Source organism: Notamacropus eugenii, chromosome 1 (genome assembly GCF_028372415.1).
Source record: "Notamacropus eugenii isolate mMacEug1 chromosome 1, mMacEug1.pri_v2, whole genome shotgun sequence".
Lineage (NCBI taxonomy): Eukaryota > Metazoa > Chordata > Mammalia > Diprotodontia > Macropodidae > Notamacropus > Notamacropus eugenii.
Window position 1 is genome coordinate 46,637,459 of NC_092872.1, and position 19,413 is coordinate 46,656,871.

The following is a 19,413-nucleotide window of genomic DNA, read 5'->3' on the forward strand; positions in this document are numbered from 1 at the left end:
TACAATAGCAGACTTAGTTCATAGACTTAATTTTGCTAAGTGTTGTGTTTTTTTAATCTTTGTTATGGGCTCTCTGAGAGGGTGAGGTATATACTGGAAAATGAAAAGCCAGGAATCCTCACAAGGTGACAGCCAGTCTCGTAAGGTAGACACTGACCAATTCTTCAAAATACTCCATGAAACAAAAGGTCCAAGTCACCCCACCTTCTCCTAACCTTTCCAGTCTCTGGAATTCTCTTTTCACTTCCTGATCTCTCCTAAGTATTTCACATACATACTAATCATCTCCCAAGCAAAATCATAGGCAGAGAATGTGTCACTTGTATATATCACATCAGAACTGTTTGGGCACACAGCCACAGGAGCTGGCACTTAGTGTTTGATGAACTGACTTGAAATATATACAGAGATTGTGAGTATTCTTTCAATGTTAATGTTCATGGTTCAAACATAGTTAAACTGTTCAGCACTAAGCAGGCATCTAGACGACTAAATTACTTTCTTCCCATTAGGGAGTTTGCTCTACACAAATTCCCTGGAGTTCAGTATACACAAAGACCCATGCCCTTCTTTGACTCACCCACACTCTAACATTATTCTGACCCATGCCCCTCTCTTCGAGACAGTACAGCCCTGAGCCAAAATAGCTTGCAAGCTTGTGGCCCTTCCCCTCAGGGGGCCAGTCCTGTGACTGAACCATTAATGACTTTACCCAAGTTCACAGAGGAACTCCACCCCAATGAACACAATCAATGCTGGTTATGCCTGAACTGCTTACTTCCAGAATCATGTCAATACAACACAGATTTTTAATTACTCTGCATGGAAGTTACATTTCAGGGGTAGCATGCCATAGGGAAGTCAGTAGGAAGTCTGTGACTGCTGTTGGCGGTAGCCTCCCCGACGCATGTAGCCTCCCTCATTTTTTCGGTAGCCATCTTTCTGATCTGGAGAGGGAAGAGAAAAAGGTCAAAATACAAAGAAAAAAACTTAACAGTGATGCTAGAGCCAGAGAGTGAATGAGGATGGGAGTGTAAAAGGTAGAAGGGAGGAGTCTCACCTCTAAAATAACCTCCATAGGTACCCTGCTTGTGGTCGAAGACACGCTCATTGTTTTCCACCAAACTACCCAGTTTTTCTGCCAGTTGCAGGGCCAGATTCTGCTGGGCAGTGGGCTCAGTGCGGTGCATCACCACTGTCTGTGTTGGCTGGTCCAGAGAGGCCTTAGTTTAGGGAACACAGAAGGAATTAAATAATGGTTCTGGTTTCTTTCCTCTACAAAGAACTGCTGTCCCTCCCTTAGGATCCACCATCCTCCCTCCTTCGTTACCATCAGCTCTTCACTGATGATCATCTTGCTGATTATGGAGTGGACGGTGGGCAGATCCAGCTGGAACATGTCAGACAAGGTCTCCATGCTGAAGAAGGAAGAGAAAGATTAGGAATCAAGGGTATTCATCAACTAAGCCTAGTCCCGTTTCCCTCCCAACGCAAAGAGAATCACTATAGCCTCAAACCTAATAGAGTCGTAGACACTGCTATAAGTGAAAAGATAAGTCCGCAATGACTCTTCCTGGATCTTTCTGTGGGGGAAAAGAAGAACGGTGACTAAGTACAGGATCTTCTTTTCCATTCTCCCCATCACTCCAACAGCCCTTGATGCTTCCTTCCCTCTGTCTAGCACCAGAACATCAAGGTCTCCTCATTCCCATTCTCACCTAACTAGCATGGTACGGACTTTGTTGGCCTCAGGGAACAAATCCCAGACTTTTCCATTCATCTTCTCATTAATAATAAAACTGTGGCAAGTCTTCCAGTCACCCATCTTCATAGCTTTAGATGCTGCTACTACATGTTCCCTCATTGACTCAGGTGGACCTAGAGAATTGGACAGGTCGTAAAATGAGACCTAGGATGACATTTAAAGATGCTAGAAGCAGGATAGGTCTTTGTCTTCATTTACCATGGAAAGACAGACGTTCTAGTACTGGTGCTACCCCTAACTAGCTACATGACCTGAGATAAATCTCTTCCCACATCATTTATAAAATGAAAAGAGATTATCTATAAAGGTCCTTTTCACCTCTAATATTATGTGAGTTGATTCAGAAAGAACTTCCTGCTACAATGCAACATTTACATCTTCATGGACACAAAGGAGAGGCTGGAGAGAAGAACAATGAACATTCTTGGAAACACTTCTGCATTTGCAGCTGCTTTGTGAAAGAATCATCGTACCATAATCATCACCCAGTGAAAACAACTGTTCTCAGTGTGGCAAAAAATGTTCCCACTGAGAACAGACACTCGAGCAAGACCACAACCAAACTAAATACCAAGATGCTGCAGCTCACCAAGCAAGGGCTGCCGCTCGCCCACTCGAAGCTGATGATGGAACTGTTTGCTGATCATGCGCCTCCGAGCATCACTTTCATGGGCTGCCATGTATGGGATCTCCAGCAGCATGGCAGATACCAAATAGACACATTCAAGCAGCTCCAAGTTGATATGCAAGTGGAAGGGCACCTGCCGCCGGCGCTCCACCTTCTCCTGCTCCTGGTTTCGCTCCTGCAGGCTCCTGAGCAGCAGACCCTGCCCCAGCAGCTCCTTAGCACGACCACTGGATTGAATGTCCAGCAAGGCATTGTGTGCATCTTTGGTTAGGCCCTGGCGGAAAGCACAGATGCCCAACTGCACCATGGTACGGTTATAAAGGATCTAGGAGGAGAGAAAAATACAGTCTATTAAAAGGAAAAGGAGGCATGGGAGTTCCCGCAAATGATATCCGACCTGAACTCTGTTGAAAATAAACTCTGTAATCTCACACAACCTTGTAAACCCAGGACTTAGTATTTGAAGAACAGGGATAAAGATTTGGACCTGTGCTATCGTTAGTCTTAGTAACTCCCAGATGAAGAAGCTCCCTTGGCTCAATGCAGGTCAAAGCTTTCTCAGCATCTTAACAGAACTGCGTTAGGCACTGGGTAGGGTAAGTGACTTGCTGAGGGTCCCAAAGACCACATGTGCCAGAGGGTGGACTTGAACTTGGTTTTCCTGGAAGTGAGGCTAGCTGTTGTTCAGCAGAACAAGCTGGGAGCATCCCAAGGACAGAAGCCTATTTATTCTACCTTCTTCCATTTCCCTCCATAGCACAAAGACTGTCTGATGACTCAACACTCACTCTATCCCAATCCTTCAGTACTTCTGACACCTCAGACCTACACAGCCCTTTCCTGACAGCCACCATCGGCAGTATTATTATCCCCATTTTACAAATGAAGAAACGGAGGTTCAGATAGAAGTGACCTTAGCCTCAAAGCTAAGTATCTGAGCTACAGATCAAACCTGGGTCAGTATCCTCCAGCTACACCAGGGAGTTGGCACCTTTTCATGTCCTAGAACTCTCTAGCAGTCTAATGAGGCCCAAGGACCCCAGACAGGCTGAAATATGGCTAAGAATAGTGCAGGATTCCAAGTCCTGACTATTCCCCACACCTCCTTCCGTAAAAAGTGCACTTTGTAACACAATTCAGAATGTCAGAAAATGACTCAATTAGAGACTCAGAAAGGTCATTCTCCCTATGCAGTAGAGGTCTGTAGAACCAGATGCTGTTACCAGGGAAGCTATTACCACTAGAAAAGGCTGAAATGTGCAACTAATGTATGAAATTAGAGCTTAGAATGTATTTTCCACAAATATTATGGTTAATGTAATAGCATTATTAATTTTACATTTCAAGCATATAATGAGATAAAATATTTTTAACAGGTTGACCTAGCATCTCAAAAGACTTTTTTTTATGGGTAGGCACATTTCAAATTTCAAAGAACTTAGAATACAATACAGATGTCAATAAGTTGTTTTCTAAGTCAGTAAATAGTCTACAGGGATGATAATTTTTATTTGTGTTCAACACCATGGATCACTTGAATGGTAAGAGCTACAAAGATATGTTGGGGTAAAAAATATACCACAAATCCCTTGTTATAATAGTTAAAATTACAAAGGGATATTTTTGGGAAAAAAAATTATCATTCACTTGGGAGGCCATGAGAGAGTTGGAACCTCTCAGACCTAAGAAGGGGCACAGAACAAGCAAAATCTAGGCAGCTACAGCCACAAGTAATATTCAGTTTGGAATTCAGTTTTCTTTAATACATCCTTCTAACAACCTTACTAATCTGACATATCTCTGAATTTGTTTGAAATACTTTTGTAGTCTAGAGTATGTGCTCTCAAGGGTGAGAAGTATATGTGTACTCAGAGACAAAGATCATCAAAGAGATTTTACCTACTATTTTTTGAGTTCAATAATCACCAAAAAGTAATGAAAAGCAAAAGCTCTATGGCTAAAAAGCAAGATCCTGTGGATGTGTTCCAAGGAAAATCTGAAATTTTGATGAAAATGACCCAGTTTAGAGCCCTAAAATCAAGGACTGCTTCTTTTACATTCTTGCCTCCCCAACTAGACCAAGTTCCTCAAGTGAAAGGTCTGTGCATTCCCCAGACCACTCTGCAGTGCTCTACATGGTAGTCATTCCATGCTTCTTGATTAATGAGAAAAACCGGCACATCAAAGACATGAGGAATTAGATTGAGCCAGACCAGGAGTTCTTCTGGTTAAACCAGTCTGTAACTAGAGAGGAATCTAGAGCTGGCTCTTCCCCCACCTGGGCCCCTCTCTCCAACCACAGGAATGGATCCTGGATCATCCTGAGCTTCCCTTTAAAAAATCTGCCCTTGTCCCATGCTACTGTCCTACCTGTACAGGAGGGTCTGCATGCTGAATGTTGTCCTGCAAGTGACTCATAAGCATGAGGTCCCGAGCCTGGTACCAGCGAGAGTGAAGAGCATGGTGGTAGATGTGGCAGAGGATTGCACATGTCCGAATTCTGTCTGTCCGATCCTTGGCATATATGTACTTGCACAGCCTCTCCATCAATACAGCTGAATCCTCCCCCTCATTTTCAGCCTGGTCTTGTTCTGACTGGAAGGAAAAACAAGGAACATGGCTGGGATTCAGAGTGATAGAAACTTAAGAAATCCCAGGCACAGAATGGTCTCTCAGGAGCATCCTCATAGACACTAGATTTCCCAGCAATTCCAAAATAAGACATATCGTCAAGTTATTCCTCACTCATCTCACAAGATGTGTCTCCTTCAAAGATAAATGTGAAAGCCAAACAGCCCAGACTTGCGAAGGTCTTTTCTCCCCAGCCCTTGTACCTTTGAGGACCCTTCTGGGGGAGCGAGCTGCCGCTGATGGGCCTTATAGTCAAACTTGTAGTAGGTATGGAGCACACGGCGAAGGTAGATGCGGCAGATCTCCTCAGTTGTTCCTTTTTCCTGCAGGTAGCGCTGAACACGCTCAATGATAGCACAGACGCGTGCCTCATCCTTGAGATGTTCCACATATTCTGGTGTATAGAAAATATATTCTTTTAAACCCTAGAGATCTCATAGTAACAATAGCAACTTAAATCCTTTTAAGATTCAAAACGTCCTTTATATCATCCCCGTATCTCATTAGATCTTCCAACAACCCTGTGAAGTAAAGTATCATTAACTCCATATTTTCTCCATGAGAAAATTAAGCCTCCAAGAGGTTAAGTGATTTGAACATGATCAAACAGTAAATTTCAGAGGTGCATGTAAGTCCAGGCATTCTTGCTTCCCAGTGCAGCCCTAGTGCTGCCACCACATGGCCCTCCAGAACCAGGCCTGCCTTTCCCAATTATTCCTCCACTCCCCCGTCGTCCTGATGTACATCTTGCCACTGGATCCAGATGACCCTGGAGGAGAGTGAGGCTGGTGACTTTGCAAACAGCCCTGCTTCACTTAAATCCAATTCACCTGCCAGTCAAGACATCACTTTCCTCATGTCAGTGCTCTCCTCATGCTGGAATCTGCTCCATGACTTGCTATGGACTGCCTAGACACCTTCCTTCAGAGTTCAGCTCAAGCATGACCTACGTGAAGGCTTTCCTTTCTCTGGTCCCCCAGCATTTTGTATATACCTGTATTTGTACTTAACTTCCCTTATTAGGTTGAAAATTCCTCAAACATCAGGGAATAAATGCTTACAGATTAACTATGTACACCTATTGAAATCTTACTTTTGAAGTCTAGTTTCAAATGCCACCACCTATATTCTGAAACCTTCCCTCATCACCCCATACAGAAAAATAAAAAAAATCACTCCCTCCCTCCTCTGAACCATTACAAAGCTGATTACATGCTGCACTTAAAGAGAGCTTTGTATTTTAGTTATTTGTGCATGTCTTTTCTTCCCCTAGTTGCTAAAATTCAGGGATTATCTGGTGTATTTCTTTGTATCTGTCCCTCACAGTCTTGTGACTAGGAAAGCACTCAATATTTGATTTGATTAGTCACTGATAAACTTCTACAACAGACTAGTTAGGGCAAAGCCAAAAATCAGACAAACCAACTTTGTTGGGGTTGACGCTACTCATTCACTGAAGACAACAATTCGACAATTACTCCCACCAGCCAACCAGAAAATTTTTGGCCCCTAGTAGGACTCAGAAAAATATAAATTTCAAGCTCTGATTTTATCAATTTGAAAGGAAGGCAGTGATATCTGAATTTTCTCCCAGCAGCACTTTATATCATTTTCATGTACTCCAGTTACCCTCTGCTAGGCCTGCACAACCTTCAGCCCTCCAAAGATGGAGAGGATGTAAATACAAGCCTGAGCAACATCCCACCCTCAGGCTGTTCTGGTGGGCCACAAGCAGCCCACAGGCTGTATGCTGTTTGGGGCTGCCCTAAGTATACCTGCCCAAACTCACCTTGGGAATGAGGATCTGTGTTCTGCATGATCTTGGTAAACTCTTCATCCATCCTTTCCACCAGAGTTAGGATACAACCACGAACTCGAAGTGGCTGAGGTAGGAAGAAAGGAGGAGGAGTAGCAGTTTAAAGTAATAAATTCCAATCCAAGAACAGGACCCACCAGGTCTCTTATCCCAGCTGAAGTCACTTTTCCCTTCCCCCATCCTGTCAGTTTCTCATTCTTCTTTTCCTAATTTACCTGCTCAAAGTTGGAGAGGTTCTCACTCTCTTCCAAGATATTCTCTCCAACAAAGATATTAGGATTAGCAAATAAAATGTCCATCAATTCATTGATGCAGTCTAAGCACTTCTGCCACATCTCTGGCTGCCAAGTGGGGAAAAAACAGGTTAAAGTACAAGAAGATAACAGAGTCTGACCCCAATTTTCTTCCTTTGAAGAATGTTCATCCTTCTAACACCCTGCCTTAAGCACTTTAAAAAAAAAGTATCCAAACAAGATGGTGCTTTTCTGTTCTTCCTGCTTTCTGTAGAGCCGCCAAGTCTCCACAGACAAAACTCAAAGCTGGTCCCGATTCTTAAAACTCAAATACTTCCACTCTCACCTTCATATACGTGGCCAGGTTGGGGTTGTAGTCATAGAGGGAAGCAATGATGTTGAATTTGATCTTAACAATCACTCCTTCTCCCAGATTATTTTCTTCTGTGATCTGAACCAGCAGCTGCAGCAGCTCAATTTGGGCTGCACTGTGTAGACACAGGAAAGAAGGAGGTTTAAAGGACAAACCTCAAAGCCCAAAGCAACAAAACATTTCTTTCTTCCTGTGGGCTCTGACCTCCCACTTTTCCTGCCAGCATCAGCATCACTTTGGTGAATGCCTCCTCTCTTAAGAGTTTCCAAATCCAAAGCTCCCTCCCACCAACCCTTCCTTTCTCTTGCAGTGGGTAGAATAAAAAAAGTGACCAGTCTCACCGGTCAGTTCCTTTCTTGCCACGAGCCTGCAGGATCTCATTCAGCTTCTTGACTACAATTGCATGTGTAATCTCTGTTCCCTTGGCAAACATTTTAGGCTTCTCCTAGGCAACACATGCCCCCGTCACACCCAAGAACATCAAAGTGCCCTCTTCAACCCTCTTCATTGCATTGACAGTATTTTCAGGCTCCCCATTACCCCCTTATTAATACCCATAACCTCCCACATTCTCTGCACATCAGCCCTGAAAACCTCACCTTGACAAGTGGTGCCCCTCCTCGAACCCTCTCCCACTCTCCACCTTCATTATCCTCCTCCTCCTCATCTAGGCGTTTGGATTTTCGGTCATGTTTTTTCTTGGCTTTGTCCTCTCGCTTCTTCTCTGCTGCCTTTTTGTCTGTGGTGCTCTCTCTGCAAGAAGAGTCACCAAGGAAGGTGTGAAATTAGATGTGGTGCCCTAAGGGCCTCAACTCTCAGCTCTGCTTGTCTACCATGCCTCAGCTTTCCTTCTCTCTACTGATCTAATTTCAGGCTCTAGCTGGATCCAGAGGATCTATGGCTCACCTTCAACCACAAAAGGAACTAGGGCCTGAATAGTGAGCGACTCAGTAACAGGCATGTCCTACAGAATACCCAGGTAAACATTCTTTCACAGTAATATGGCTAATTTATCATTGTACAAGTTGGATATTTGCAATTTAGCCACCAATTTATAACATTATTCCTGTAAAACTGCCATAATGCTATGCTTTTTTACACAAAACTATGTTAAGAATTGCTAGGTCATCCCCCTGCTACAGTCAACCCCAACAGGAAATATAAAGTCAATATAGGGCTCTATAATCAGAGTATTCGATTTTTAAAACTAACTTAGCTCCACAACTTCCCTTGCTTTACTCACTTTTTAAGGAATTTGGAAGCCAATACAGTGTATTTCCCATCCTCCTCCTCTGAGTCAGAGTCTGAGGAAGTGGAATCTGAACCCCAGTCTTCATCATCATCTGAATCCTCAGAGTCCTCATCTTCATCCTTAAGGAAGGTACAACAGAAGATGGACAAAAATCAATGTGCAGTTAGAAGGTGGCAAGGACATTTCTGACATTTCCATGGAGTTTCTAGTATGTGGAACTAAATTTTATGAGGCTTCTCCATGGACCCAACTCTGACCTGCAGCAGGCAGACTACTTTTGTCCTCATCTTCTCCCCCAGATCTCACCTCCATCTTCTTAAGGAACTTTCGACTTTCCCCAGAAGGTGCCTCAGACTTTTTCTTCAGGAAACTTGTGGCACTGAGACCATCCTCATTCTCATCTGAAGAGGAAGAACCTGGAAAGGAAGTCCAAGTGAGGTTAAACAAGTAGGAACAAGATTATGTAACAAAAAAGAAACCAATGGAAGAAACCTTCCCCATACACACTTCTGTCTTTTTTCTTTCCAATCTGTTCCACTCTTACCTTCCGAATCCTCCTCATTTTTCTCAGCATCCTCATCTGCAGACTGCTCAGGGTTCTGGAGGTGGAGAACAGCAGAGGAGTGAGGGATGCTGCCACTCCTCAAAAACACCTGGCTCCACCCCACCCCAATAAACTAGCCCCACAACCCAACACTGCCTTGTGCCACCCTCAAGCTCCCCAGTCCAGCCTACTTGTCATTTGGTCTAACCCAATGCCTTACACAATGCTGGGATATAGCCACTTAACAAATGCTCAATGAAGGAAATGAGCACACAATACTGCAATGCACTACAATTTTCCTGACCTGCTTATAACTCGTGATCTGGGCTTCATAATCCCGATTATATTTACGGATCTTCTGACGCAAGGTACTCAGAGCCTTTGCATTGTTCTTGTTCATCTTCTTCTTTCCCTCCTTGTCCTCCCATAGCTAAGGGATGAGAAACAAAAGAGAAAGGAGAAGGAAAATTACAACAAAGAGCAAGACAGTAAGAATGAGATGCTTTCTCAATGCCAGCTCCAACAACCTCTTTTGTCAAACTAACATCTCCACCCCAGCCTCAAACCTCATTAAGATAGTCCTCCAGATCAGCCAGGATGCGGATGTAGAATCGGGGGACACCCTCTTTGTCCACAATGCTCTTGGCTTTTCCAAATGCCTTTCCCAGAAGCTCAAATTCCTCAAGACATTTAGTGACATCCCTAATTTTCATGGCATTCCGGATGGTCCGGATAAGGTTGGTCAACTCTTCAAACCTAAGATGGGGAAAGGAGATCAAAGATAACAGAAAAACCCTTAAACCATTCCTTTCCAAACCCTGAATAAGAAAAACAGATGTCCTCCATCCTCTCCATCAACTATCAATGGAAAAAATTCCTTTAACTCCTCCTTCACCTTTAGGATCCCATCCCTAACTACCATATTCACCTTTTGTCTTTGGCACTTCGAACAACCCGCTTAGTATCCTCCTCATCTTCACTCAGCAACAATGGCCTATGGGGAGAAACTGATCATAGGTGATCTTGCTCATAGAAGTCTTGAAAACATTCAATTCTTTTGATTGGGGCAGAAAGAAAAAAGGAAGAGTTGAAAGGTACATGTTGGTCAACGGAGCTAGTTGGGCATAAGCTCACCTATCCTATACTTTCTCTTCACTGTACATTCATGAATTATATGCTTTTACATTCATCACCTCACCCCTAAAATTCAGGCCCACAATATGCAAAGGCTAGGTATCCTGGGGCATACAAAGATACATAAGATATGGTCCTTATCCTCAAAAAGCTTACAAGCCACACAAATAATTTGTACAAAGTTAATGAACGCTGAAGGACACTAATTGAGTACAAGGGAGGTAAAAACGAAGTGCCAGTTCATTGTTCAGGAAGAAGAAAGATCATTTCCTGCTGAAGTAAAGGGAGGTTTTATGGAATAAGTGACATTTTGAAGCTGGGGACCTTTCAAGAACATATCCCCATACAGGAGGGTGGATAGTCCAAACTCGCTGGAGCTCAGGAGGATGTAAAAGAAAGGAATGTGAAATAAGGTTAGAAATATAGTTTGGAGTCAGACAACATATAGCTGGTATCAGGTCACTGGACTCATAGCTCTGGAGGAGAAGTGAGGCTCGTGACCTGCACAGACCTCCCTCACTCAAAACAAAGTCAAGTTCAAGCCATGTCATTATTTCTGCGATGGCATGGTCTTCTTCGGCAACAAAGGATGAACACAACAACAAAGCTTGGATAATATGGAGTAGGACACCACTGAAAGGTTTTAACCATAAGGGTGATATCAACCTTACAATCTGACAGTGTGTGCAGAAGGAACTGGAGATAAAAATGATGGAAGGAAGACTCACCAGCAGATTTGACGCAATAACCCTAAAACAGCCAGTAAACTTTGACTTCCCTTTCAGTCTCCTGTGCTGGATCTTCCTCCAGAACATGTCTACTAACAGTGGGTATTCCCATGGCTCTACCTTGGGTCCTTGTCTCTTTTCTATCTATACTACCTCACTTGGTAATCTCATCAGCTCCTATGGGTCCAGTTTATAGAGATGAACCAGATCTAAATACCCAGTCTTAATTTCTCTCTTAAGCTCCAGTTACATATCATCAACATGTCCAAAATAGAACTCATGCTTGCTTCCTTTAGCTGCAAATCTCTCCTCTTCTGATTTTCCTATTACTATCAAGGGCACCACCATCATCCCAGTCACCCAGACTGACAATCCTGGTGTCATCTTCTCTTCTAGTCTAGCATGCTGTAACATACAATTTCATTTCAGCCTTTCAGGTTCCTTCAAGTCCTAGCACAAACTGGAAGATGGGAGAATTACTGGAGATGTTTGGATCAGTCAATGTAAAGAACTTACCATGTACCAGACACTGTACTATGTGCTGGAGATACAAGAAAAGCAAAAAGTCCCTGTCCTCAAGAACTCATATTCTAAATAGAGACAACACACAAATAACTATGTACAATGAAGAAGTATGCAGTGTAAAATAAAAGCTAATCTCAGAGAGAAGCAATAGAGGGAAGACCTCCTTCACAAGACAGGATTTGAGACAGAACTTGAAGTCAAGGAAACAAGAAGGCAGACAGAGGTGAGGGGGAACATTCCAAGTACAGGAGATGCAGTGCAAGTATATGGAGTCAGAGAATATATCATGAGCAAGGAATAAGGCCAGTGTAACTTGACTGTCCTTCAGGATAAAATACAAACTCCCTCTCTTGGCCTCCCAAAATCTGCCACCAACTTACCTTTTTCAAGCCTAATTTCATACTACTATTTTCCCTTTTTACAAACTCTGCAGTTCAGTCAAACCAATCTTCTACACTTCCTGATCCTTTATACATTTCCCTTCCCTGTCAATTAAAATTCTCACTCCTTCAAGGCACAGTTTCTCTCCTTGGGTCATCTTGTCCTCTCCTATTCCTCTGAATTTCATGCACTTTTTAACTTCTTTATTTCTATCCAAAATACCAACATCCAATATAGGTGAAAAAAAAAAAATGCACTGACTTAAAGTCAGATGATCTGTGTTCAAATCTCACTAATGACACTTGTAACCTGTGTGACAAAGGGTCCCTTAACTTCCTTGACTGTTTCCTCATCTGTAAAAATGAAGGAGTTGGCCTAGATTTTTTTTTTAACGTCTTTTAGCTCTAAATCTACGTATGATCCTTTTGGACACCCAGGTTCACAACTCAGTTAATTTATCTGAGTCTTCTTTCATCTTCACTTCTCATATCCATCCCTCCCGCTGCCAAGTCTGGTCCGTAATATCTTCCTGACAACATAATCCTCTCTCGTCACGTAGCAACCACTCTAGTCCTTTTCACCTTACATAAACTGTCAGCCTTCTGAATGGTCTCCCTACATCCAGCATGTCTCCTTTCCATAATCCATGTTCTGTAGAGGTGACTGACAATTTTAAAAAGCAAACTTTACCAATTCACTCCCCGGCTCAAGAAGCTTTGATAGTTCCCTAGTGACTAGGATCAACTTCAAATTTCTCCATCTGGCATTCAAAACCTTTCAACACATCTTTCCAGACTTGTTACATATAGCTCCTCTTTCCTCTTATGTTTCAGTCAAACTGGTTTATTTGTTGTACCCTTACACGACACTGGCTACTATCCCTGTGGTTTTTTTACAGGCTGTTTCCTCTGGAAAGCTCTACCACCTAACCTCAGTCTCTTGTAATCTCTAGCTCTAGTCAAGGCTGAGCTCATATGCCACCTCTTACATGAGGCACTTCCACACTTCCCCCAATTGTTAATGATTCTCCTACTCCTGAAATTAAGTTCTTTATCTGTGTATACGTCATTTCCCCCAATAAGAGTACAAGCTGCTTGAGGGAAAGGCTGTTTTCATTTTTGCCTTCCTATCTTCAAGTGCCTAGGTCTGGTACACAACAGCTCCTTAAAAATAAATGCTTGTTACAGAACGGATTCCTTTTCCCACCACTTTTATCTTCTTGGGTTCGCTGGGTCAGTAGCTTCCACTGCACTGACTGCCGCAGAAATCTAATTTTCCCCATACACGGTAGTGGGACAAACTTTATTTCGCTTTCCTCACAACCACCCTAAATAGTTGGAGAGGCCCAGAAAGGTCCTCGGGTTCCATGGGAGATAAAAAACCTCTTCCTACTCCTGGAAGGGGCACCGGGCTTGGGTCTGAGACTGCCCCACTGGGCCGGGGAACACTTTCCTCCTCTGCCGAAGGAGGGGTCAGGCCTACGGACGCAGCCGGGCCATCCTGAGAATCCGAGGCTCCAAAACACCTGGCTTCTCTCCCCGAAGGGCCTGCCCCCCAAGGCTAAACGGGATCGGGAGGAGCGTGGTCGGAGGCCTGCGGCTCTGCCGAGAGCACCCCCACGGCGCCCCCTCCCCCGGGGGGGCCTACTCGTCCCGGGGCACCCCCCCCACACACACCGCACTCCTCCTCCGCCCCCTCCCCGCCAGCCCTCGCAGGCTTCCCGGCCTCCGCGAGGCTCGCTCACTGTTTGCCGTAGTTGCCCCCCGCGGGCTTGGGTGCCAGCTCCTCCCCAGACAGGGAGGACTCGGACTCGCTGTCCGAGCCGGTGGTGAAAAAGCGCGACATGGCGGCGGGCGCTCGGGACGCGGCAGGCCGGGCGGGACGTGGACCTGGGCCTGGGGACGGGAGAAAACCGAGTCGGTCAGAAGGGCCGCCCCTCGCCGCTCTCCGTGAGGACGAGGGGCACGCGAGGCTCGGAAGGGGGTCCCCGCGGGAGCTCCCCGCGCTGCGGCCGCCTCCCCGGGTTCGGACGCGGGCAGCACGAGACAGAAGAGGCCTCTTACCGGATCGTGCGCCGCAGGAAAATCCTCGGAAGCGAATGACGCAACGGCAGGCCAGGGGCGCGTCTGACGTCACTTCCTCCAGGCCTCACACACTTCCGGCGGACGGCCCCGCTTCCATTCGGAAGGCCAAGGGGAGGCCGGGAGGTGGGCGTGGCCCTCCGAGGGGCGGAGCCGACAGTGCCCCGGTTAATCACAAATATAGAGATCAAAGCCGCATCTCGAGCAATCCCCTCATTTGAGAGGGAATAACTCATGTTCTTACGGCCTTTACAGTTTGCGGAACGCTTTACAAGTATCCCATTTTATCCTTACCACGACTGTGAGCGGTGGTGCTATTTAAACTCATTTTACACCTAGTAGGCGATTAATAAACATTTATTGATATGAGCAAAGCTGAGGCAGAAAAGGCGACTTGGCCAGGGTCACACAGCTGTTCGATGTGAACCGAGGTCTCTGGGCCCGCAGGCCCGCGGCTTTGCCCGCAGCGCCACCTAGCGTTCTCTGGAGGAAACTGAAGCCCGGGCCACTTCCAGAGGACCCGCCAGGCTTGTCCTAGGAGCCAAAAGGTCTGGGCCGCCTTCTCCTTTGTCCCACGTGGTTACTGAAAAGGAAGGTCTTTTTTTACAGATTCTGGAATGATACATCTCTGTCCCACTAGCCAGTCCAGTGCGATACTGAACGGGCATCTTTGTTTCACCCCTGATCTTCCTGGGAAAGCTTCTCGAGGAGCCCCATGACAGACCCCGATGTCCCGTCCTCTTACAGAAGGAAGGACGAAGCACAAACCTGCCATAATGGGGACCCCGCTGCCCAGCTCCAGTTGGGCAATTCAACTGGTCCCTCCTGTGCCCTCCCTTCCTCTCCCTTCCCAGTGCTCTAGCCCAAAGGAAGGTAAGTTTTAATGGCTAAAACCCACCGAGTTATCTAGGGGTTTACTGACCAGATTTCTTTTTTAAAGATCATGCCTTATATTCAATTCACTAAGACTTTCATTGATTGGACAATAGGTCCCTGCCCAAGCACCACTTAGTGATTATTTTGGGGGCCCTGCTGGCTCAGAGGAATGGATAGTAATTGTTTATTCTTCAGGGCTCAAAATCCTGAGGGTCTGTGTCCCTCCCTGTTTGCTTTTTTTCCCCCAAGGGGCCATCCTTCGATTCACTTCTTAAACAGCCCTATTCACTGAATAGGCATTGCCTCACTCAAAATGAGAACCCCGAGTGACCTTAGCCAAGGTCTCCCACTCCATTCTGGGTCACCTCCACTCATCCTGATCTATATCTGGCCATTGGACTCAGATGGCTCCGGAAGAGAAAGTGAGACTAGTGACTTTGCACAGCCCACTCTCGCTCAAATCCAAATCAATTGCAAGTCATGTTATCATCTTCCTGATGTCATGGTCCTCTTCCAGAAGGAAGGACAAACCACACATACCACAGAATTTAGCCCCTTGTCCTATCTGCTCATGCCTTGCCAGACTTAAACATAGCATTACTTCCATCAACAAGTCCCCGAGTGACCCGCCCCTCCCAACCCCCATCTAGTCTCCCACCACTAGAAGCCACTCAAAACAATTAAAACTAAAACTCTAATCTCCACTGTTGTTGTTTGTCCTTCCTTCTGGAAGAGGACATGACATCAGGAAGATGACGACATTACTTGCAATTGAACTGGATTTGAGGGAGGGAGGGAAGGAGGGAAGGCTGTGCAAAGTCACCAGCCTCACTTTCAATGGCCAGATCAGGACAAGTGGAGATGGACCCTCTAATCTCAGCTGGCCCCTCACTGGATGGTAATTCTTTTTGACTCCCCAGTTGTTTCTCCGTAGGTCTCCCAACAAGTGGCTGTTCCAAATCTCCCTCCCCACTCTCTTACTTGGTGATATCATCAGCTCCAATGGATTTCATTACCACCTCTATGCTGATGATTCTCAAATCGACTTCTCCTGACCCAAAGTCTCTGTGGACTTCCAATCTTGTATCTCCAACTGCCTTTCAGACATCTTAAATTCAACATATCCAAAATATAACTCATTATCTTTCCCCCACTCCTTCCCCATTTTTCCTATTACCACTATCCTAGCCTCTGAGGCTCACAATCTAGGAGTTATCCTAGATTCCTCACTTTCTCTCACCCCTTTATATCCAAACTGTTGCCAAATGCTGCCAATTTCACCTCTCCCAAATATGCCTCCTCTCCTCTGAAACTTCCACCAATCCGGTGTAGGCCCTTCTCCACATTTGGATTACTAAAATTGTTGTTGCATTTATTCTTTGTTCTCAAAGAGGACCATGACATCAAGATGACGACATGACTTGCAGTTGACTTTGATTTGAGTGAGGGAGGGCTATGCAAGGTCGCCAACCTCACTTTCTTCTCCTGAGCCTTCTGGGTCCAGTGGCCGGATATTCATAAGGACGACTGGAGATGGCCCAGGATGCAGTGTTGAGACCCGGGTCCTTTTGTGTGTTTGTCTTTTGTTGCCAAAGAAGACCATGCCATCAGAGAAATGGTGACATGACTTGCACTTGACTTTGTTTTGAGTGAGGGAGGGCTGTGCAGGTCACCAGCCTCACTTCTCCTCCAGAGCCATCTGAATCCAGAGACCAGATATTCATCAGGATTGCTGGAGATGACCTAGGATGAGGCAACTGGGGTTAAATGACTTGCCCAAGGTCACACAGCTAGTGAGTGTCAAGTGTCTGAGGTGAGATTTGAACTCAGTTCCTCCTGACTTCTGCACTGGTGCTCTATCCACTACACCACCTAGCTGCCCGGACCCTGGTCCTTTTAGGCTAAGATCTTATCACATTCTTACTTTGAGTGAGATATACCCATTCAATAAATAAGCTTCTTTAAGTAATAACCTTCTGGTTTTCTGCCTTCCTCAAGTCCCTCTGGACTCCAATCCATCCTCCATTCAGCCACGAACGTGATTTTCCTAAATCACAGGTCCATGCCATGGCCCCCACTCAGTAAACTCCAGTGACTTCCTACCACCTCTAGATCAAATATAAATGCTCTGTTTGACATTCAAAGTTCTTCATAAGTCAGCTCCCTCCTACTTCTTATCTTTCTCTCCAAGAGGAACTCTTCAATCCAATGACACTGACTCCCGAGTGTTTCCATGAACCAGACACTCCATCTTTCAGCTCCAGCATTTTCTCTGGCTGTTTCTCCTCTTCTCTGCCTCCTTCAAGACCCAACTAAAATCCCACTTCCTACAGGAAGCCTTTGCCTTTCCACTGTTGGTCATTTCCTGTTTATCCTATATATAGGTTGCTTTGTATGTATTTGTTTGCCTCTTGTCTCCCGTTTAACTGAAAGCTCCTTACCAGCAGGGGACTCTTTTTTTCTTTTTCTATCCCCAGTGCTTGGCACATAGTAGGCACGCAATTTTCATTGCTGGAGAAGCCTTCTCTACTCTCTTGATGATGATGTTCTGTCATCTCTGACTCTTTGTGATCCCATTTTAGGTTTTCTTGGCAAAGAAATTGGAATAATTTCTCATTTCCTTCTCTAGCTCATTTTTCAGATGAGGAAACTAAGGCCTATAAGGTTAAGTGACTTGCAAGGATCACAAAGCTAATAGTGTCTGAGGCCTGATTAGAATCCAAGAAAATGTGTCTTCCTGACTCCCAGCCCAGCACTCTATCCAGTGTGCCGTATAACTGATCTACAGTCTCTTAGTGACTCCCAGACTGATATATCTAGCCTGAGTCTCCCAATTTCCAGTCCAAATTACCAACTGTCAATTGGATATTTTGACTGGATGTACCACTGGCATCTCAAACTTAACATATCCAAAACAGAAATCATCTTACCCTCCCTCAACCCCCCCCATTCTAAATTCCCCTACTTCTGTTGAGGGCACTACCACATCAGTCAGTCAACAACCAGGAAGGTGGGATATGAATTGAATCTTGAAAGATGCCAGAGAAGCTAAGAGGCAGAGGTGTAGAGGGAAAGCATTCCAGGCATAGGAGATATATATATATATATATATTTTATAAGACAATTGATTTTACATTTGATAGTAGAGGAGTTAACAGAAAGCCCTGGATTTTATGGGGGGAAGGGTTCATATGGTCAGATCTACACTTTAGAAAAATCTCTTTATTGGCTGAGTGGAGAATAGATTGGACTGGGGAAGAATCTTAAAAGACCAGTTGGAAGGCTACTGCCATAAGTCAAGAGAGTGTGTGAATAGAGATGAGGGGATATAGTTGAGAGATGTTGTGAAATAGAAAAGATCAGCAGAATGGATGTGAGACTGGCATGGAGGATGACACATTGGGAGCCTGAGGTGACAGCCTTGATGGTAACAGGTAAACTGGGAAGAGGAGAGTTTGGGGAAAGGCTGAGTTCTATTTTGGACATGTTGAGATTGAGAAGGCTGCCATCCAAACTGAGATACACAGAAGGCATCTGGATTATAGTAGATCTGAGAATCATATGCAGAGAGTTTGAAGTGGAACAGACTAAAAATTGATGAGATCACCAAACAAAATAATATAGAGAGGAAAAGGCCCAAGATGAAGTTTTAGAGGACACTGATTGTTGCTGAAAGTGACCTGGAAGAAGACCCAGCAATGGACAAGGGGTCAGACAGGTAAGGAGAAGCAGGAAATAGCAACGTCATAAAAACCTAGTAAGGAGTGTATCTGGGAGGAGAGAATGATCACTACTGCCAAAGACTGAAAAGAGGTCAAGAAGGATGAGGATTAAGGAAAGGTCATTAAGCTTTGGCAATTTCTTAAAAGGTCATTACTAATTTTGGAAAAAGCAAATTCAGTTGAATTAAGAGGCCACAAGCTACACTACAGAAGATTTGGAAGCAAGTGAAAGTAGAGTCATTCTCTGCTTCTCATCCTTCTTGACCCAAATATCTATCCAGGTACTAAATCCTGTCAGTTCTGTTTTTATAACAACTATTCCATCTGTCCTCTCACCCAACTATTACAAGTTTCCTCAATAGATTCCCTGACTCATCCCTGTGTATCCTTCACACAGCTGCTAAAGTGATTTTCCTAAAGTACAAGTCTGACCACGTCTCTCCCCTCAAAAAGCTCCAGTAGCTCCTTATTACCTCTAGGATAAAATGCAATCCTTGACAATCTAGTTCCAACCTACTTTTCTAACCTTGTCATATATCACTGTCACACATTTTTTGGTCTAGCTAAAAGAACCTTCTTACCATTCGTCACAGAACATTCCGTCTTCCATCTGCTTACCTTTGCATAGGGTAGCTGTACCTTGATTGAAGGCACTTCCCTTGTGCCTCTTAGCATCCTTAGTTTGCTTCAAAGCTCAGGAGACAGAAAGATCCAAGTTCAAATA

The 19,413-nt window shown here is 44.8% G+C and overlaps 1 protein-coding gene across 4 annotated transcripts; it reads right to left on the reverse strand.

The window, feature by feature from the left end:
* Positions 1–791: 791 nt before the first annotated feature.
* Positions 792–14,233, reverse strand: LOC140497485 (eukaryotic translation initiation factor 3 subunit C). 4 transcript variants are annotated; one of them, XM_072598501.1, is made up of 21 exons: positions 14,074–14,233; positions 13,755–13,905; positions 10,171–10,236; positions 9,809–9,998; positions 9,547–9,672; positions 9,243–9,297; positions 9,005–9,114; positions 8,690–8,817; positions 8,046–8,199; positions 7,788–7,885; positions 7,420–7,561; positions 7,056–7,181; positions 6,814–6,907; positions 5,228–5,418; positions 4,764–4,988; positions 2,355–2,718; positions 1,719–1,878; positions 1,518–1,583; positions 1,331–1,418; positions 1,061–1,223; positions 792–947 (listed from the first exon to the last, which is right to left on the reverse strand). In XM_072598501.1, the coding sequence occupies exons 2-21, from the start codon at positions 13,853–13,855 to the stop codon at positions 862–864; spliced, it is 2,733 nt and encodes a 910-aa protein (XP_072454602.1). In that variant the 5' UTR covers positions 13,856–13,905; positions 14,074–14,233; the 3' UTR covers positions 792–861. The 4 variants fall into 4 exon arrangements, with proteins under 4 accessions (XP_072454602.1, XP_072454592.1, XP_072454620.1 ...); XM_072598491.1 differs by having other exon boundaries at positions 7,788–7,891; XM_072598519.1 differs by lacking the exon at positions 14,074–14,233 and having other exon boundaries at positions 7,788–7,891; positions 13,755–14,062.
* Between the last annotated feature and the right edge of the window lie 5,180 nt (positions 14,234–19,413).